Consider the following 20,008-nt stretch of genomic DNA (forward strand, 5'->3'; position numbering starts at 1 on the left):
TTTGTCGAGTAATTTGGTAACTATGTTTCTAAAATATGTTATTAATATGTATATGGTATTTCTACTTTTCACATCAGCTATTTCTAAGGATATGCTATAGCTTACTTCTTTAGATCAATTGCCCTTTTCAATATACAATGCAGAAACATCTTCACTTTCCACACTGTGATTCTATTCCATGGTCTCTTCTACCGTCTAGCGTCCTTTCAGCATCATGACAGTCCAGCAGACAGCCTTTTGCTTCAGCCAATGGTCTTCCTCGCCTGCCCTCCGGATGAGCTTTCATTGCTGCGCGCTCAGTAGAACGCCTATTAGAAGTAATTTATAGTAAATACTTCTTCCAATCAGAAGCAACTCCGATCTTGGACGGCCACCTTCAGGAAAATGGGATTTTTGCATGTTTGTGTGCACATTATTTAAAAAAAAAAAAAAAAAAAAAAAAAAAGCCACCGTTATCCATCGAGCTTATCAAACCTCCGGGTTTTCCAACCCACCGCTCCGTCCCCTCGCAGCTCCCCCCGCCCTCCGCCTTTGGTACGTCCCGGCGGCCCGCGGTGCGTGCCGGGAGGCTCTGCGGTGGGGCCGCTGGGTGCGGGCGGCGGGCTGCTCCCGCCATGGCGCTCAACAAGTCGATGCACGCGCGCAACCGCTACAAGGACAAGCCGCCCGACTTCGCCTACCTGGCCGGCAAGTACCCCGAGTTCCGGCAGCACGTACAGACCACCCTGGCCGGCAGGGTGAGGTAGGCGGCCGCGGGGAGCGGGTTTCCGAGCTGTGCGCGTGTCGGGCCCCAACGCGACGCCTGTTTGTGTTTTCAGCCTGAACTTCAAGGACCCCGAGGCGGTGAGAGCTCTGACGTGTACCCTTCTGAAGGAGGATTTTGGACTCACCATTGACATCCCTCTGGAAAGGCTCATTCCGACCGTCCCCTTGAGGCTGAACTACATCCACTGGGTGGAGGATCTCATTGGCCATCAGGATGCTGACAAGCGAGTGCTTAGGCGGGGCATTGACATAGGTATTTACTGCGAGCTGTTTGTAAGGCGAAGTGTTTAATTAGTCTGTTATTTACGGCTAATGAAGTGTTTTTGAGAAAGCAAATGTGTGGGAAGTCGGTTGTATTTTTTTTTTTTTCTCTGTCTTCTTCTAACTGATGAGTTATGTTAGCATTTTAGACACACACTCTAGAGCTTATGAATTGCGTAGTAATTCTTTCTAGGGTTCCTTCACTAAGGTATTTTCTCTATGTGTTGTGGTTTAACCCAGCAAGCAGCTGAATGCCGTTCAGCACTTTGCTCACTCCCCCCTGCAGTGGGATGGGGAGGAGAATTGGGGAAAAAATGGCAGAACTCCTAGGCTGAGATAAAGACGGGTCACTAGGCCAGAAAAGGAAGATAGAACAGTAATTCTGATGATAATTGTTTATATATATATATATATACACACACACACACACACACAAAGCACGTGACACACAGTGCAGTTGCTTACTACTCAACAACCAATGCCCTGCCAGCCCCCAGCAGTGACAGACCCTCCTTTCCCCCCTTCCATTTGCCAGCTCCCCTCAGTTTTATAATTTATCTTCACGTGAAGTCATATAGTATGGAATATCCCTTTGGCCGGGTTAGGTGAGCTCTCTTGGTTCTGTTCCCTCCCAACTCCTTGTGCCTCCAACCTCCTCGCAGGCAGGACAGTATGAGAAGCTGAGAAACTGAAATATCCTTGGCTCTGTACAGCACTGCTCAGCAACAACTGAAACATCAGTGTGTTATCAAAACTTAATCAAATCAATCCTTAAGCCAAAGCACAGCATCATAGCAGACACTAGAAGGGCATTCTGTCCCACCTGAAATTCTGTGGTTTCAGGTGTGTGTGACAGATGATTGGTCTGTGTTTAAAACAAAACAAAACAAAAAACCACAACAAAAACCTTGAATTATTATTTTCTTAGTTCTTTCATGATTTAAGTTTTAAAAGAGGCTTAGTTAGGAGCCAAGGAAGCTACTAGCATAGGCATCTTTTGATTGAAAAAGACTTTCTGTAGAAAACAAGATATGGTTTAAATTGGACTGAACATGATACCAGCCAGTGCATGTGTCTGAGAGCTTTGCTTGTCTTTATTATGAAAATGCTGCAGTTACTGACTTCCTCAAAGTTTGGGTTCAGTAATCTCAGTTACTATGCAAATATTTGTCATGAATGTTTTCTAGCTTATTGTTATTTGTTGGTGTGATTTTTCAGTTCTTGCATTCTTGGCTTGGTTTCAAGTAGGCTGTGAAGATTTGTATCATCATGTAGCATGTGCACAGCTACTTTCATAACTTTAAAACTCGATAGCTGACTTCAACACAGTTGTCATTAGATAGGATTTTCAAAAACAATTCCCATGGACCTCTGGATATAAGTGTGCATGCTTTTTCTTGCTTACTGTTGTCGTTTTTTTATGTTTCAATAAATCCGTATAATAGTAGATGCCTGATAAATCTCTGATCTCTGGTTTTTAAAGTTTTTAGTAATTGGATCACCTGGATGTGCCATACATTTTAAAAATAATCCTTTTGTGCTGCAGTGTATTTCAGTTCATTACCAAGTTTTTATCTGGTTACCTTTGTAGGGATCTTAACTGGCACCCCTGCTGTTCTTTTTTTTTTTTTTTTTCTTTTTGTCAATAGGAAAAAAGTCTGTGATATCAGATTTCCTTTTTGTGTGTGAGTGGTTGCTGCGTGCATCAAAGTAAAATTACTTGTGATACTTGAAAGAAGATAGAAAAGTACAGAAAAAGATACATTTTGGCATTTTTCTTAGTAAAACAGGATACATTTGGCTTTCTCTGTATAAATTATTGCAAAAGTGGGAAAATTGCTGAAGAAAAGTTGATAATCTGCTAGAAAACGTATTCTAGGGAGGATTGCAGCGTTCTCTGTTCATAATGCATCTTTCACAATACTGTGTTTTAAATTACTTCTTAAATTTATTCACTAAAGAACTGAGTAATGGGTGATTGGTGAGCAGTGCTTTCTTGAAATTAATTCTTTTTGTTACTTAACGTGCATGATTGCTGTGTATTATGCTAGAGACTTATTTTGCTTTCTTCGTATGTTTTTTACATCTGCAGGGACAGGGGCATCGTGCATATACCCATTACTTGGATCAACGTTGAATGGCTGGTATTTTCTTGCAACAGAAGTGGATGACATGTGCTTCAATTATGCCAAGAAGAATGTGGAACAGAATAACTTGTCTGATCTTATAAAAGGTATGATGTAATAGGCTATTCAGTGGCAAACGAATGTTGTGGCCTATTTTTTTTGTCATGTTCAAGTGGCATATCAGAAGCAATATTCCTGCCAATATGTGCTCTGTCGTTTTTACTGGCAGAGTGTTTGCTAAGGTCCACGTATGCTTAAAACGAAAAGTCACAGCTTGTTCAAAATGGCAAGTGTGGAAAAAGAGCTATTCATCTTTACAAAAATCTATAAGTTAAACTAAATCCTAGGGAGCTTTTCTCTCTCCATGTTTCCTTCTGTTACTGAAGCATTTCTTAGAGTCTGTGCTGTTTCGGCTACTAGGAGACATGGAGTGTTCCCCTCAAATAATTTACATGACACTAATACATATACTTTGTACAGAGTCAATCCTTATTCTTCATTTCTGAGTTAAGTCTTAGCAGTGCTTAACAGTGTGGTAGTAGCAGAGTGCTAGACTCTATCTATGGAAGAGCTTGGAAAGGTATCAATGAGGGTTTTATACACTGTAAAGCTGGTCCATTATTCATCTCTGAAATAAAAATTCTGGTTCTGCAAGATTTTGGGAGTATTCTTTCTACCGGAATGTTTTCCTCTTGGCCTGTCCCTGTCAGTCTTGAAGACCCAGATCTTGATGTGGGGAGCAATGATGGTATTTAACCACTGCCATCGTAGGATTCTTAGTGGTGTGGTGGTGTTACACTTCACAGGAAATAGCTCTAGCATAGGAAAATGTCTTAGTTGTAGCTGTAATGCCAACAGTGATTGTCTGAGGTAAATAATTGACTGCTGTTGAGCAGAGCAACAGGGCAGGGAGTGCCACTAAGGGTACATGTAGCTGGCAGCTTCCTGTAATTGATCTACCCTGTGACTTCTTAATTCCTGGGTCTGAAGTGTTTAGCTAGAGCTGATTATGCTGCTGTAATCAGTAACTAATTTGGCAACGTGCGTTTTGGAGTCAGGTTGAAGATGGTTCAGCATCTGTTCCTTTTTTCCTCCAAATGATTTTTGTCATGTTTCAAAAGACTGTCTTGTAATTTTTGCTGGGTAGCTTTAGATTAGTAATCTTTTTAGGAGATTATTTTACAATATAATCTTTATTCTTCAAACTTCAATGAAAAGGTTAATTAAAAAAGATAGTAGAAACATTAAAAAGAAAAAAAAAAAAAAGGATTTTTTTGGTCTGAAAGTGAAATACTGTTGTCCGTAACTTTCTTCCAAAAGAATTTTTTCTGTATGTACAAACCTGAAGATTGATTGTAAGTAGTAGAAAAAAGTTACCTGATGTTCTGAGTTGCAGATACATTTTATTGGAATAGGATGATTGCCAAAATCTGTTTTTCTTGCACAATCGGCGCCCCATATGTAATGATAGGGCAAGCTACTGTCATAAATTTGAAGTATGAAAGCTTTTACGTTTGTAGTTGCAGCAGAGAACTTAGTGCAACTCATGCAGTTAATTGTTGATTTAAAGACTCACGTCTTCCACTATGTGTATACCCATAAGCTGTTTATATGCTACTCCTTAACCTAAAGTCTTTATTTGCATGCTGATGTTATGCTTTTTTTGTAGAGTATATTGCTAAGAAAGTGCAGTTTTTATCCAGTATATTGCTTCAAGAAATGCGGAAATAAAAATGACACATTTGATGAAATATAGCACTCCTTACTGACTAAATCCTTCTTTGCTATTAGTGGTTAAGGTACCACAGAAGACTCTTCTAATGGATGCGCTGAAAGAAGAATCTGAGATAATTTACGATTTCTGCATGTGCAACCCTCCTTTTTTTGCCAACCAATTGGAAGCGAAGGTAAGTTAGCAAACTAAAAGTTGTGAGTGAGTTCTTACTCCTGTGTTCACTGAGTGGGAGGGTAGGGTATCCTCTTCTCTGTCACTTTAAACCTCTTCTCTTTGGGAAAGTTCTATGGAAAATCCCAAATTGTTACAAAATAGCATTGAAGTATTTTCTTTCTGTGCCCCTCTGCCCCAAAAGAAATATTGAAGAACTCAGAACTGCTATCCTATCTCAAGTGGATTTTTTTCACAAGATTTTGTTGTCTTTGAGAATTGGTTTAGAAAGTAGACTGCTACTAAGTCTAAAATTCAGTGCCCACTACATAGGCTTATTTGTAACATATTTTTGTCTATTACCCATGGTGGCAATGTGGGGAGGATAGAGGCGGTGACTTCTGCTACTGACTGAAAATTGAGTTAGGATATAGTTTGAAAGTAATCCTTTTAAAAAAATGTTTAACAATTTTAATTAATCTCAAATAATCTTTCTTATCCAGGGAGTAAATTCTCGAAACCCACGGCGCCCTCCTCCAAGTTCTGTAAATACAGGAGGGATCACTGAAATCATGGCCGAGGGGGGAGAGCTAGAGTTTGTCAAGAGAATTATTCATGATAGCTTACAACTGAAAAAGAGGTTACGGTAAGTACCTTCTTCTGGTTAAACGTTGACCTGCTTCTTTGTCTGAAGTAATGTGAAAATGGTGTTTTAGTAAAGAATGTAACTGTGGTCCAGTTTAGTTCACTTACTTGGTCTCAGTTTATATCAAATTAATTGTTCCTGACATCAAATGATTACAAGTCATTAGAGGAGATGTTTGAAGGCAGAAAGCAAAAAAGCCCTTACCAGTGGCACTCATAGCTTGCATCTGAATTAGCACATGTACCTGCTAAAGGTGGTCACCATTTATTGTTAGGTTCATCTGGGATAGGAGGATGTATGTCAACTCTAGTAATCTCTTCATCACCTGGAAGCTCTTCTCTTTTCCTGGTTGAATTTTGATATCTTATAGATTTATTTACTAATGGGCACTGTTGTACTGAATGCTAGCTGATGTGAATATAAGCTGAAATGATAATTGTAGTGAGATCTTCTACTGAACAAGAAAAAATAGCATGTCTTCAGTTTTTCAGACAACCCTTCCCACCAAGCAGTGTTGTTCTGTATGTTATTCCTCTAGCTCTGATGGGAGCTTCCTTCAGATTTTTTAATATACTTCTAAAATACAGCTGCCACAATTTTTGTGTTACTATCAGAGCTTCGTCAGTGTTCCAAGCAAAGGAAATTCAGCCTTCTGTCTGTATATTCAAGGTGTGCTTCTTGAGACTTTTCTGGGGCACTGCATTATGATCTCATCCATCTGATGCCAGTTCTTTTATTTAGAATGTATGTTTTCTACTGATGAATCTGTGGAAAAAAAAAATATATATATATATAAAGAATATGTTCATTTTTTTGAAAAGTAGGACAAAGCGAAACAGGACTCTATTAGAAGTGCTTGTGTCTTGTAGTTCTTTCAAGGAAAAAAAAAAATGGAGGTTTCAGTTTTGTAAACCTGGGAGAACTTGATACAGAAACAACAGCTTGCTTAAAATACTCTTTCGTGTTTTGTTAGAAACAAGGTTTGGCAACAGTACCAAAGAGCATGAGTTGTGAACTGTTAATAGAGAGGACTGAGACTCCTTTTGGCCAGGAGGCTTTATTGACTTATTCCACCTCCTCATCCCTTCTTCAACTAGAAGTTGAAGGTTTAGTATTTAGTAGTTTTGTGGAAGAAGTGTGTTTTATTTTTGCCAGGAATATTGGGATTTCATGTAAGTATTACTCTGTGAAATTCTTTATATTGTACTGTGCGGAAAATCAACTTAACTGCAGTATTAAGAACAGTTATTTAAGAGAGGGTAACAAGACTTGAGAAGTAAGTTAAATGAAGAACAGAAGTGTATTGCTTGGAAATACTGAAGATGAGAAGCTAAGTGAAAGGATTAGCTCCAGCTAAACAAATTTCTTTTTTTTAAGGTGGGAGAGTGTTTTATTTCTCATATGGTAATAGGAACCTGGATAATCAGTTATGAACGAGCAGAATTGGCAATCAGTAGGTCAGTCTCTTAAGCACGTACGCTTGTCAGTAACTGAATATTTCTTCTTATGCTGACTGTGCTCCAAGGAAAGTTACAGATTACTGTAAGGAATGATATCTTACATGTAATTAAGGTCACTTTTTGAGACATGATTCCTGCTTGTTCAGATGCTGTTTCAATATTAATATCATCATATTTTCTGAGAACACATTCTCCTCTCTAGTCTGTCTTTGCTCTTTTCCTGTTTCATGTTGTACTGTCATAGTACTCTATTTAATATATATTGTTCATGCAGATTTCTGATGCAGATGGTTCTTTTTGTTAGTTTCCCTTTTCCCTTGATCTGTGTTTGTAAAAACTCTTCGTTGTTTATTGTCTGCAGGTGGTACAGTTGTATGCTGGGGAAGAAATGCAGTTTAGCACCATTGAAAGAGGAACTTAAAATCCAGGGGGTAAGTTCAACATATCCTGTGTATGTTGAATTCAGTATGAACTTTTACACACTTTCTTCCCTGTGCTGTACTGTCAGCACCTCATTAAAATGAGAGAAATCCTTGTGAGCTTCGTACAGAAGAGCTGAGGTTTCCTTTTGTATTCTTGGGACTATGAATTCCATTTTGATTAGTTTCGTAATCACTATTATAGTAGATCTGGAGTTATATTTGTTTTAACCAAGCTGTGTGATGGTTCAGATTAGAGTATGGCATTCATGTTCCAAAAAATTCAATTTATTACTGGAGTTTTGATAGATGCAGGAATTCAAAGGTAGGAAAAAAATCTAGAATAGAGATTTTCCTCTGTCTGTCTGTCTCTGTGTCTCATTTCTGTCTCCCTCCCTCTCCCTCTCTTTCTCTCTCTCTTGTACGTGTGCTCTGTTTTAGGCAGTACTCAAAAGTTACATTTTTCTATTTGTTTGGTTTTTGCTGTATAGAGCTGGGGCTTATGCTCTGGAGCTGGTAACAGTTCAGAGTGAACTGGGATGGTTGGTAGTTATCCTGGACTGTATATAGCACATCCTTAATACCATACATAAATACTGTACAACATTCATGACATCCATGTATGGAAAGACTATATAATGCTAACATTGGGTCTGAATTTTATGTTTAAGGGCAATTTTTTTTTTTTTTAAACAAAGATACAGACATGCCCAGAAAAATGGTCCTGCTTACTTTCCCAGTGATACATTGCCTTTGTTCTATGTCCCTTTTATTCAACATTCAAATGTGGAACAGGAGCAGGTTCCGAACAGGGAAAAAGAATGTGCTTTTTGCAGAGACAGAATGCACCTAAAGGGTAGTGTTGTATGTCTCTGAACTTAAACTTGGAGTCCTCAGAGTGCACAGATGTGGTAGGTAGAGATGGGAAATTTCAGTCACCGTTACCAGCCTTGGCACCTAACAGCTTCATGTGTCACTAACAACTATGAGCTGTCAGAAGGAATTTCCATTCCTGCCTTGAGGAACTGTGCTAACTCTTGTTGCTTAAGAATGTGTGGAGTACAACAGTGTTATTTATTAATACAAACGAAAGTTTTATATTGCTACTTCACATAGGTTCCTAAAGTTACTCACACAGAATTCTGTCAAGGACGTACTATGAGATGGGCACTGGCATGGAGTTTCTATGACGATGTGCAAGTACCTGTAAGTACCTTAGTTTTGTCTTGCTTTTCTATGTCTGTGCTTCTTATTTGAGGAAGAGCCTAATGAGATGTAAGCACAACAGCTGTGAAAGGAGTTGCCCTCCATCAGAAAGGAATATTGATGGAGTAAATTGTGTGGACAGTGGGTTTTGTTAATTGGCTTCCAGTCTGTTAGCAGTTGTTACATGTGATCCATTATGACCTGTGTATCAGGAGGGAAAAAGAAACCTGCAGGGATTTCCTGTGAGTTTCAGTGGAGGTATGGGTCACTTGTAACTCCAGAAAGCATATGTAGATATTACAAATTTGGGCTAGATTTAAACTTAAAATTTTCTCCTGAGAACTTGATTTTAATTTTCATGTGGATTCTTGTTACCAAATAAATATGAATATGTTTTAGTTGCTTTAGACCTGAATATTTCATAGAATCATAGAATGGCTTGGGTTGGAAGGGACCCCAAGGATCATCAGGTTCCAACTTGCCACAGGCAAAGTTGCCAACTGCTAAATCAAGTTCTAGATCAGATTTCCCAGGGCCCCATCCAACCTGGCCTTAAACATCCTAAAGGATGGGGCGTTCGCAACTTCTCTGGGCAGCCTGTTCCAGCATCTCATCGTTCACCATTCTCAGTAAAAAATTTCCCCTGATATCAAGTCTCAATCTTCTCTCCTTTAGTTTAAAACCATTCCCTCTTGTCTTATCACTATCTACCCCTGTAAAAAGTTGATTTTGCTCATGTTTATAAACTCCCCTTAAAGGGGAAAGGCCGCAATGAGGTCTTCCTACAGCTTTCTCTTTTCCAGGCTGAACAAGCTCAGTTCCTTCAGCCTATCTTCATAGGAGAGGTGCTCCAGCCCTTGGATAATCTCTATGACCTTCCTCTGGACCCTCACCAGAAGCTCCACATCTTTCCTGTGTTGTAGGCCCCAGATTTAGACAAAGTACTCCTAGCAGTGGCTTTATAAGGGCAGAGTACAGTGGGACAGTCACCACCCTTGCCCTGCTGCCCCCCTCTCTTCTGATGGTACTGAGGATACCATTGTCCTTCCCAGCTGCAAGTACACACTGCTGGCTCATGTTAAGTTTTTTATCAGTCATGACCCTTAAGTCTTTCTCAGAAGGACTACTCTCAAGGAGTTCTTCCAGCTTGTATACATATCTGAGAATATCTCAACCCAAATGCAATACCTTGCACTTTGCTTTGTTGAACCTCATTAAATCACAAGGGCCCACATTTTGAGTTTATTAAGGTTCATCTATGTCATCGATAAAGGCATTAAAAGAGTACCGGACCCAAGATGGACTGCTGGGGGATGCTGTTCATTACTGGCCTCCACCTGGTTATAGATTCATTGACCATAACCCTCTGATTGGAACTTCCAACCAATTCCTTATCCATCGAATAGTCCACCCTTCAGTCCATCTCTCTCCAATTTGGAGATAAGGCTGTGGTGGGGAATCATGTCAAAGGCCTTGCAGAAGTCCAGGTAGATGACATCAGTTGCCTTCCCTTTGTCCACCAATGCTGTCACTCCATCTTAGAAGGCCACCAGATTGGTGAAATATAACCTTCCCTTGGTGAAGCCTTGCTGGTTGTCTTGGATCACCTGCTCATCCCTCATGTGCCTTAATGTGTCTTCCAGAAAAAAATGTTCCATGATCTACCCAGGCATAGAAGTGAGGTGCTATATGAGGCCTGTAGTTCTCCAGGTCTTCCTTTCTCCCTTTCTTAAAAATGGAAGTGATGTTTTCCTTTTTCCAGTCCCCAGGGAGTTCAGTGACTTTTCAAATATCGTGGAGAGCAGCTCAGCAACCACGTCAGCCAGCTCTCTTAGGACCCTGGGATGCATGCCATCTGGTCCCATTCAGTCTTGTGAATCAGTCTCGGACTTTCTCTGCCCTTACAAGTGGGGGAGAATTTGCTCCCCCAGTTCCTACCTGGAGGTTCAGGTTCACGTATGTGAGAATCCTGGCTGCCTGTGAAGACTGAGTTAAATAACTCATTGAGTACCTCAGCCTTCCCCATTTCTGTTGTAGTCAGTTCTCCTTTCTCATTTAGCAGAGGAGGTGCACTCTCTTTGTCCTGTCTCTTGACCATTGTACCTGTGAATCCCGTCTTGTTGATCTGAATGTCCCTCGCCAAGTTCAGTTCCAGCTGTGCCTTGACTTTCCTAATCCCATCTCTGCAAGTCCAGAATAGGGCAATATTCTAGAAGGGAATACAGCATCCCTGTATTCTTCCCAGGTGACACATCGTTGCTTCCACTACCTGTACTTGTCCTTCTTTTCTTTCAGTTTGACCAGTAGGTTCTTGCCAAGCCACATTGGTTTCCTGTGTTCTCTGCCTGCTTATTCTGAGGGATGGAGAGCTCTTGCACTCTTGGAAAGGCATCTTTCAAGAGTAGCCAGCTTTGTTCCACTCCTTTGTCTCTAAGGACTTCTTCCCAGGAGACCTCATTCAACAATTCCTTAAACAGCCTGAAGTTCGCTCTCTGAAGTTTAAGGTCCTAACTCCATTCTTTGCCAGGCCTGTGTTCCTTGAGATCATGAACTCAATCAGGGCATGGTTTAAAAAAGTCCAAACATGATCATAAATAGAGCTTGTTCACCTTAAGGTGAGACTGTTGCTTTTTTGATCTATATCTACACGTAACGTAAGATAAGTACAGGCAATAACCAAACATGGAGGATCTTACAAGTAAATTTTCAATGAACTTGAATCACTGTGTGGATATTAGCACCTGATCTGTATTCTCAAGAGCAGCCAAATGTTGTCAGCTCACCAAGAGCTAACAGTTTGAAAGAACTGGTTAAGGTTTTTGGCTGACATAAGATAAAGTCCCTCTGTTTATCAGGCTAGCACAAAGTACATTTGAGATCTTTCTATCTGATAACTCTTTGGAGTAGAGTGAAACTCAGGGTATGTTAGCAACTATTTAGTGTTTTAGATACACTGTTAATTCATAGGTATTGTGAGTACAAACACATATTGTGAGTACTAAAGTCATTAATACTGCAGAGCATTGTATTTTTTTGGTGTTACACTGTTTTTGTTTCTTCTTTTAGTCACCTCCCTCTAAGAGAAGAAAGCTAGAAAAACCTCGAAAACCAATTACATTTACAGTCTTGGCTTCTACAGTCAAAGAGTTATCCATCAAAGCTGCAGCGATGGGCTGGGATGCTGTAGAAGGCATTGCTGTTGTTAGAGCCTGGATAGAGAAGATTCTTGCTGATTTAAAGGTAAAATATTAAGTGTTAGATGTTACAATAGCCCACTTTACTGTGTGTGAATAAATAATTTGAAGTTCTTCTGTCTTCAATAGGTTCAGCATAAGCGTGTTCCTTGTGGGAAAGATGAAGTTAGCCTTTTTGTGACTGCCATTGAAAACTCCTGGGTTCATCTGAGGAGAAAGAAACGAGAGAGAGTAAGGCAATTACGGGAACTTCCTCGAGCTTCTAATGATGTTCTGCAAGCAATGGAAGAGGGAAAAAACAGTGAGAACAGTGTGAGCAACAGTTTGGACTGTGAAAAACCCAAGACTGAAGACTCTGAAACTGAGCTTGTGGCACCTGATGAGGACGTCCACTTGACTGCAGACAATGAGCTAAGGGACGAATCGGCCACCAAAGAACTTAGTGAGCGTATGGAGGAGGAGGAGATGGAAGCAAAGCAGGCAGAAGCGTCATTTAACGAAGGTTCCAGTAGTGCAAAGCAGGGACCTCAGCCTTCAGAGCAAACTAGTGATCTATCAGCTGAAAAAGGACAAAGTCCCAAGGAAACCAGTAGGTGTTTCCTCTTTAAGTGTTTAATGAACGTGAAGAAAGAAGGAAATGATGTATTAGTAGAAATGCACTGGGTTGAAGGACAGAACAGAGACTTAATGAACCAGCTGTGCACATACCTGCGGAACCAAGTTCTTCGGTTGGTTGCTAGTTAGCCTTTTATCTCACTTGGGTAAAAATGAGTCTTCAAGTTTTATAAACTATTTTTGATGGTTTAAATGGTTAGCAAAGTAAGATTTCCCCTTAAACATTAGTAAAATGAAAATTAAAGCTTTTTTTAATGTTAAATAGCTTTTTTTTTTTTTTTTTTAAAGCTGCAAGGAGTACATGAAGTATGACTTCATGTGCAATGAAGGACAAAGAAGTAATATATCTTATTTTTCAGTTATAAAACTATGTGTTGCAGTGAAACGCATCTATGCTGTGACCATTTCAAATAATGACAGTGCTCTTTTTTTTTTTCTTATCTTGTGTAATAGGTTTATACATTGTTAGTATGTAGACTAGTACTTTACTGAAATATAGACTAGTACTTTGCTGAAATATTTTCTTCAGTATTTTCGTACAAATGCAGGAAAGTGGTCTGCCTTGGGAGTTGCCTTCTGCAGCGACGAGTCCTCAGCCAGGGCTTTAAGTACACCTCTCGTCCCTTTGATGTGATTAGCCTTTGGCCTACAGCGTAGCAATATGCATACATCCTTTAAGCGTTGACTGATTAAAGAAAGAAACATTGTAGAAACACGGTGTATTTCTATACTGTTCCTCGGTTTACGCCTCGTGGAGCCGACCCGACCGCTAGGGGCACCCGGGCTGGAAGCCGCGGGGCGGGGCTGCCGTTTGAATGGCGCGGCGGGAAGATGGCGGCGCCACCTCTAACAGCGTCGCCGCGGCCTCGGCGGCGGGACTTCGCGGCGCGGCTGGCTGCAGGACGGCCCGGGCTGCCCCGTTCGGCCCCGCGGCTCCCTGCCGCGCAGTGCTCAGCCCCCCGCCCGGCCTCGAGGTCTCCCTACGATGCAGCGGGAGCCCCGGCGGTGGCTCGGCAGGTAGCAAGAGGGCAGGCGAAGGGGCGGCGGGGTGCGCTGGGCTGGGGGCCCCACGTGGGTGAAGGGACATCCCGGCGGGAGGAGGGGAGCCGGGTGGGCTCGCCGGTGTGAAGCACGGGCTGGTTTCTCCTTGCGGGAAGCGGCCGCAGCTGGGGTGTGCGTTCGCGCTAAAAGGCCGGCAGTGCACAAAGGTGAAGCCGTGGGTCTTTCTGTCTTTATCATAAATTCGGCGTTTAGCTGAGGAAGGCAAAACCGTGCTGGTTCCGCACACGCCGCTGAAGCGGGGCTCGTTTATGGTGCACGCCGTGTATCGGTGGGCCTTGGCCTCTAGGTGCTGCCCTAGTACAGCAATCAGCGCAGTCTGTCCGGCTGCGCTAACGATTCCAGCCGCTGGAATGGTTGTATCTGGAAGCACCACGTTTCTGGTTAACGTGCATCATCCTGCTTTTTATTCTCTCTTAGCGTTTTTCTAGTAGGTAAAAAAAGGTTGGTGCAGTATTATACCTACGCACGTAAACTTTAAATTTGAAGCTTCCTAAGGCACGAGTTTTCAAACTCGCATTCAGTGTTAATCTAAAGGAATTCTTCCAACACTAGAGCCATGTCATCCTTTACCTGTGCAGTCTTTCATAGGCAGCTTGTTGGTGTTAGCATTAGGAGAGAAGCTTGAGATCCAATTATACATCTATTTGTTTGTTTGTTTGTTTTTTAAGTTATTATGAACCCTAATTCTGCCATACTAGTGATATTTTAGGGTAGAGAAATCTGGCCACTTCTAAATGCCCCATGGAAACTTGTTTTGCTTGTAACACACTGTTGTTCACTCTGGATATGCTGAATGTTTTATTTAGTATTTCATAGTGCCCAGATCATAAACAGTGAAACAACTATTTCAGAGCTAAGATGTGATAGCTTTTTATGTAATTGTGTAGGGGAGAAGGGTTGAGCACCATTGATAGCTAGATTGGAGTTAGCCTAAAAAAATAGCTGCAATTTTTGTTTGTTGTCTGTAAATACTAGCATAGATAAGCAGCCTGTATTTTCCTGATCATGTTTGCCCTTATGCTTTTACAACAGTGTTAAACCCTTTTTAGGTTATTGCTTTTTTTAATACGGTGTTGGAGGAATGGGTGCAATTGTGTCGTTACACACAGTTACTTGTTTTTCATGTGGATTTGATGATGTCTTTCACAAAGTGCTGCTATGGGAACTAAGTAGACATGGAAGGCATTATTGTGGATCAGAAATCTGTTTTCTGTCTCAGATGAGGAAAAGGACAAAAGGTTTGGGTTTCCTTAATGATTAGGAAAAAGAGAGAACCGTAGAGGAGGCAGTATCTGTAGCCAGCACAAAAGTATTTAGACAAGAAATGAGAAGCAAAGAACTTAATTAAACTAAAGGAGCTGGCAGTGTGGTGAAGATACTAATCAGTGTTGAAAAACAGATGTAACTGTGCAGTGTAGCTTGAGCTGCCTTTTGATTTTACATTATTTAGATTTTTTTTCTGTGAAGTGAGAAAGAGCCTGGGCAGTTCTGTAATCTGTGGGAACTACTGAGGGCTCCGCAGCGGTAATCTAAAAAGCAAATGGTCTGAGTAAGGATAAGATGGCAAATACATTGTAATGCTGCTAAGCTAATCAGTGCTGAAATTCTGCTCCAGTCTGTATTTGGTCCTGATTACTCTGTCTCAAAAGCAAATATCAGAGTGAGAGTTTGGTGAAGAAATTATTTGTCTGTGAAAAAACTAATTGGAGGAGAAATTAAAAAGATGATGTCAGGAGATGAGAAGAATGATAAAATATGCATGGGAAATATTGAAAAATATAGGCAAGTTAATGTTCTGTTAAGTTTTCTCCATAATAACCAGGCTGTAAAGAAGTTTGACCTTTAGGTATATTACCTAAGTGACCTTATGTTCAAGGGTAGTACTTTTTCTGCTCTTGTTCCTGTTTTCCTTCCAAAGGGCAATATCAACAGGTAAATGTTCCTGAAGATCAAGCTGACAAGTTGCTCCTTGCAAGCTGGGGTCTTCCTAAGGCAGTCTTGGAGAAATATCACAGTCTAGGAGTAGTACAGATGTTTGAATGGCAAGCAGAGTGCCTAATGCTCGGACAAGTTCTGGAAGGGAAGAACCTGGTTTACTCAGGTATGCAAACATAACAGGACTATATATAATCCCCTAAATTTCCCAGTGCCATTCCAAGAACATACTGCTGCAGAATGTTGCTGAACTGGCAGATTAAAAGGTCAACATCCTCTTTATTCTGGAGAGACTCCCTTAAGAGAAAATTTACTTTTCTGTCCTGTTGCTGTAAAAGGTACATGGCTTGATGGCCCGCTTTTCAGATGGGGAGAGTAATTTTCTATTTTCTCTATTACAGTTCCTTTAGAAACTGATAATTTGAAGTCCATACTCTCTTTCATTACAGACTAGGCAACCAGGAACTGAATGATACCAGCAATGTCAGATTTAAATATTCCTGATTTTTTTTATTTTTTATCTAATTCCTTCAATACCTCCATCATTTATTCTTAATGTGGTTGGGGTGGAGTGCATGGAATAGAAGGGGAGGTGGGATGGGTGGGCTAGAAATCCATAGGAAATTACAATTTGGGATGTCTACCCCAAATTGGTTCCAATCAGCACTAGGATCATGATCAGCTTTAGAGGAGGGGTAGAATGATTTTTCTGAGGCTTGTATTTGAGTTTTATTACTTGGCTCCAGAAGATGTTGGGTTAGCATATTGAGGGGCTAGGTCAGTGAGAAGGTGGCTAAGCTCTCTTTTCCAACCAAGAGACTGTAGTGCTTTTTTCATTTCTTCCCTCTCACTTGCTTATCTAAGGTGCTGTTTCTTCCAGAGCAGAAATGAGAGCACAAGCCTTGGTGAAAACAGAGTAAAAGACACTAGAAGAGAAATTGTCTGCAGACCTCTTGACCCATTTGTGGGGATAACTGCAAAAGCAGTTGTAGAGAAGAAAATTGAAGAGTCTTGCCCCAAGCTTCCTATTGTTTTCTGTGCTAGTTTTAAGATGTTTGATTCTTTGATTTTTTTTTTTTCTATTACTTTAAAAATTAATAAAAATATACATTTATTTTCAGCTCCTACCAGTGCTGGAAAGACTCTTGTTGCAGAATTGCTCATTTTGAAGCGAGTCTTAGAGACTCGTAAGAAAGCTCTTTTCATCCTTCCCTTTGTCTCTGTGGCCAAAGAGAAGAAATGTTATCTGCAGGTGAGTAGCATGCAAGGATAGTGATTGTATGGCTTATAGCTGTTGAGTCATGTTTATTAAATAAATGATTTTCATGGATTTGGGGGAAAAAATATTCCAGAGTTGTTTCAGAGAGAATGTGTAGATAGAATGATACTTTTTTGGGGGAAAGATTTTCATGTAAAATATTGTTTCCATTAGCTATTGTGTCAAAATCATAAAAATTACTAAAGGCAACAGTGAAATCAGAAGGCCTTTTTTTTTTTTTTCATTAGTTTGACACTTTAGATTTTATTAAACTTAGTAATATTTCCTAGTTAAGATACCAGCTGAGTGCAAAAGCTACTTTGTAGAGACTGATAGTAGAAAAGTGCTATTTCTTTAATCTTGTAAAGCTGGAGAATTATCAATATCATATTCTGATTCTTCAGGCCAGTGGTTTGGTTTTAGCTGCACACTTGAAATCATTAGATATCCTACTCATCTGCTTCAAAATATTTGTATCTTTTGTTAATATGTGCGTAGTATGCCAAAGCTTTGTCATTACAGTGATGTGCCTTGGAAGAAAAGAAGTCACTGTTCCTTGACTTTCAGCTGAGATATTTGATGTTTCTGTGTTTGATGGCCAACATTTAGCTTTTGCTCCATATTTTTTTTTCGAGAGTGAAGCTTCTCTGTACAACTGCAATTATAAACTGTTGTACTGTGTGCTCTCTAACTTCCTTAATAGTAAGTTACGATTTCATATGAAAAAGTGTTCTCCGTCTCAGTTATATTTACATTATCCTGCAATATATATTGTTTAGCTTCTTTGGCTTTGGGAATAAATACAAATGACAGTGGAGTGTGGGATAAGGAGCAGTAACTGTCAGAGAGCTATGGTTTTAATTTGATTTGTTGGCATTAAAAGTGTTAGGGATCATGGTTGTAGCATGCATAGACTTTCAGTAATTCCAGCAAGTGTCGGTCAGAATCCAGATTTATAACCGTGGCACAACATTCTGTATCCTTTGGAAAACAGGCCCTATTTCAGGAGGTGAATGTGAGAGTTGAAGGCTACATGGGAAGCATCTCTCCTGCTGGACGTTTCTCCTCGCTGGATGTTGCTGTCTGCACCATTGAGAAAGCCAATGGTCTAATCAATAGGCTAATAGAAGAAAACCAAATGGACTCACTGGGTAAAATGCTAAGGCCTGATTGCCAAGGGGATGAGATTTTTTTTACGTAATCTGATTACATCTAAATTCATGAGATAGTTTGTGTTTACTCAGTTCCCTGTCTGACAGGCATGATGTACAGTAAATCTGAAAAAAAATGTTTTCTTCTTTCAGAGCATTTCTGATTTGGATTTAGGAATCCAGTCTGGGCTATTCTATGTAGCCCAGTGGCAGGAAAGTATATTGGTAAAACTGCAGCTTTATTTTGTCTGCTATGAAAGACAGTCCATGGGTAGGAATCATTTGCAATAAGTGATTCTCATAACTAAAAAGTGTCTTAATTAGTGAAGTTGAGTTAAAATTCTGAAATTTAGGTCCAAGAACATTTTGTTTGTTTGGGACAAGGACTGTACATATGCCATCAATGGTATATCTTCAGCTAGTTTAAGGAACAGGAGGAATTAAGTTAATTGCTCACTGGGTTCTAAATATTGAATACATAGAGATCCTCTGGGTAGGCATGGTGACTAGAAGGGCTTTGACACACACATTTCTCACTTGTAGTATACTCAAAATCTCTCTGTCTTTGTGGCATAGACTTCTGGGTCATCATGGCCCTGACAGCCACTAGATAATATTGGTACTCATTTAATGCTTGGGAGGAGATATAAAATCTGGAAAAACCATACATGCCCTTGGAGAAAGATGTGTTTTCCTAGACCAATTAGAAATTTGTTCTTCTATTTGCTTGTCTGCTCAGAAAAACCATACCTAGTTTTATTTTATACAATACTCCCTCCTGTCTTTGCTCTGGCCTGTAACATAGCTGGCTGCTATTTCTGAAATACAAAAATGGGAAAAATAAATGACTACCAAGCTGATATGAGACTTCTATTTAAAAAATTGCTGTTCCATGTTCATCTGGGGTCCTAATATTCTTGAGAACAGTTTTTTAAACACAACAGACAGTAAGGGAAATAAAGCCTTTCAGATTTTGTAGGAGTATGAGATCATGAGATAGCACATTCATACCAGGACAACAGGGGCTGGATCACTGTAAACTCTTCACACTGCCAGTAGACTGGAAGATGAATAGGTAACCATGGCTGTGCTGCATTTTTAAATCATCTGAATTGAAGCTGCTGCAGTCTGGCTCAGTTCTCAAATGCATGTCTTCATCTCTTCCCTAGCAAGAGAACTGATAATCATGCAGTTATTGATTTTAATATATGGCTCAAAGTGTGCTACTCAGTTAAAGATTCTTTTTTTGTTTGTTTGTTTTAAGTAGGGCTTATTTGGTGATAGGTCACCATGTTTTCCAAGCTGCACTACCAGCACGAGGCAAAGAGCATGGTTCTAACATCCTTATTTATGTTGGATTGTATGCTTTGTAAGCATAACCAGGGTACTAAAATGTATTTTTAATGCTAGCAATTTTCAGAAGCTGGTGACATGCCAAGTTCCTTTTGGCACCTCCATTCCATCACCACAGTTTTTGGTACTCTGTAAGAAGAATGCGCATGAGAAGAGTCATATACTTCCAAGTACCAGGAGTTATATGGCTCTTTTCAGGCATATTCTTCTCACAAAGCAGTATAACCAGAGAAGTGAACGCTAAATCTGAGTTTCAGTGTTGTGTCCCCAGCACTAATAGCTCTAAAGTGTGATATTTTTCTTTCACCATTTGGAAACACCTCTGCTGCAACCCTTTGTTTTTCTTGTGTCCCAGCATGACTATACACCTGAAATAAGAATGTTTTTTCTTTATTTATTTACCTGAAAGCAATTTTTGAATTAAAATTTAGTTTAAAAATAATCTTTAACAAATCAACATCTTTTTCTATTTGGAGATACATCTTCATAAAAATCGCAAAATTCAGGCATGAGCTGAAAATGCCTTTTAACTATCACCTCAAGTAAACTTGTCTAATACTGCAAGGTTGCATGATGCCTTCTAATTAATTCTAAATTTAGACTGCTTTGTAACAAGGGTGTTTTATCTTTGAGATGAGTTATTGAGAGATGACTGCAGTTCTGGCTGGATTC

General features: G+C 40.1%; 2 protein-coding genes across 2 annotated transcripts in view; both read left to right on the forward strand.

Annotated features, from left to right (window-relative positions):
* The first annotated feature begins 574 nt into the window (after window positions 1–574).
* On the forward strand, window positions 575–13,290 carry METTL16 (methyltransferase 16, N6-methyladenosine). Its single transcript, XM_042810949.1, has 9 exons — window positions 575–742; window positions 819–1,018; window positions 3,119–3,259; window positions 4,944–5,059; window positions 5,541–5,683; window positions 7,505–7,574; window positions 8,679–8,768; window positions 11,835–12,008; window positions 12,092–13,290. The coding sequence occupies exons 1-9, from the start codon at window positions 615–617 to the stop codon at window positions 12,704–12,706; spliced, it is 1,677 nt and encodes a 558-aa protein (XP_042666883.1). The 5' UTR covers window positions 575–614; the 3' UTR covers window positions 12,707–13,290.
* Window positions 13,291–13,392: 102 nt separating this feature from the next.
* Window positions 13,393–20,008, forward strand: part of POLQ (DNA polymerase theta) — a 55,468-nt gene continuing 48,852 nt past the window's right edge. Inside the window, exons 1-4 of the mRNA XM_042809621.1 lie at window positions 13,393–13,594; window positions 15,558–15,740; window positions 16,696–16,826; window positions 17,827–17,983. Of these exons, the coding sequence (XP_042665555.1) occupies window positions 13,393–13,594; window positions 15,558–15,740; window positions 16,696–16,826; window positions 17,827–17,983 (673 nt within the window). The remainder of the gene's footprint in view (window positions 13,595–15,557; window positions 15,741–16,695; window positions 16,827–17,826; window positions 17,984–20,008) is intronic.

The sequence above is a fragment of the Centrocercus urophasianus genome, unplaced genomic scaffold (genome assembly GCF_019232065.1).
Source record: "Centrocercus urophasianus isolate 14NV4802_14NV808 unplaced genomic scaffold, USGS_Curo_1.0 seq_12, whole genome shotgun sequence".
NCBI lineage: Eukaryota > Metazoa > Chordata > Aves > Galliformes > Phasianidae > Centrocercus > Centrocercus urophasianus.

What these genes read in the sequence shown, in the direction of transcription:
- METTL16 (XM_042810949.1), top strand. Translation starts at nt 615, where the DNA reads ATGGCGCTCAACAAGTCGATGCACGCGCGCAACCGCTACAAGGACAAG. An exon ending in ACCCTGGCCGGCAGGGTGAG is followed by an intron (nt 743 to 818) that starts GTAGGCGGCCGC and finishes TTGTGTTTTCAG; the next exon opens with CCTGAACTTCAAGGACCCCG. An exon ending in AGATTCTTGCTGATTTAAAG is followed by an intron (nt 12,009 to 12,091) that starts GTAAAATATTAA and finishes TGTCTTCAATAG; the next exon opens with GTTCAGCATAAGCGTGTTCC.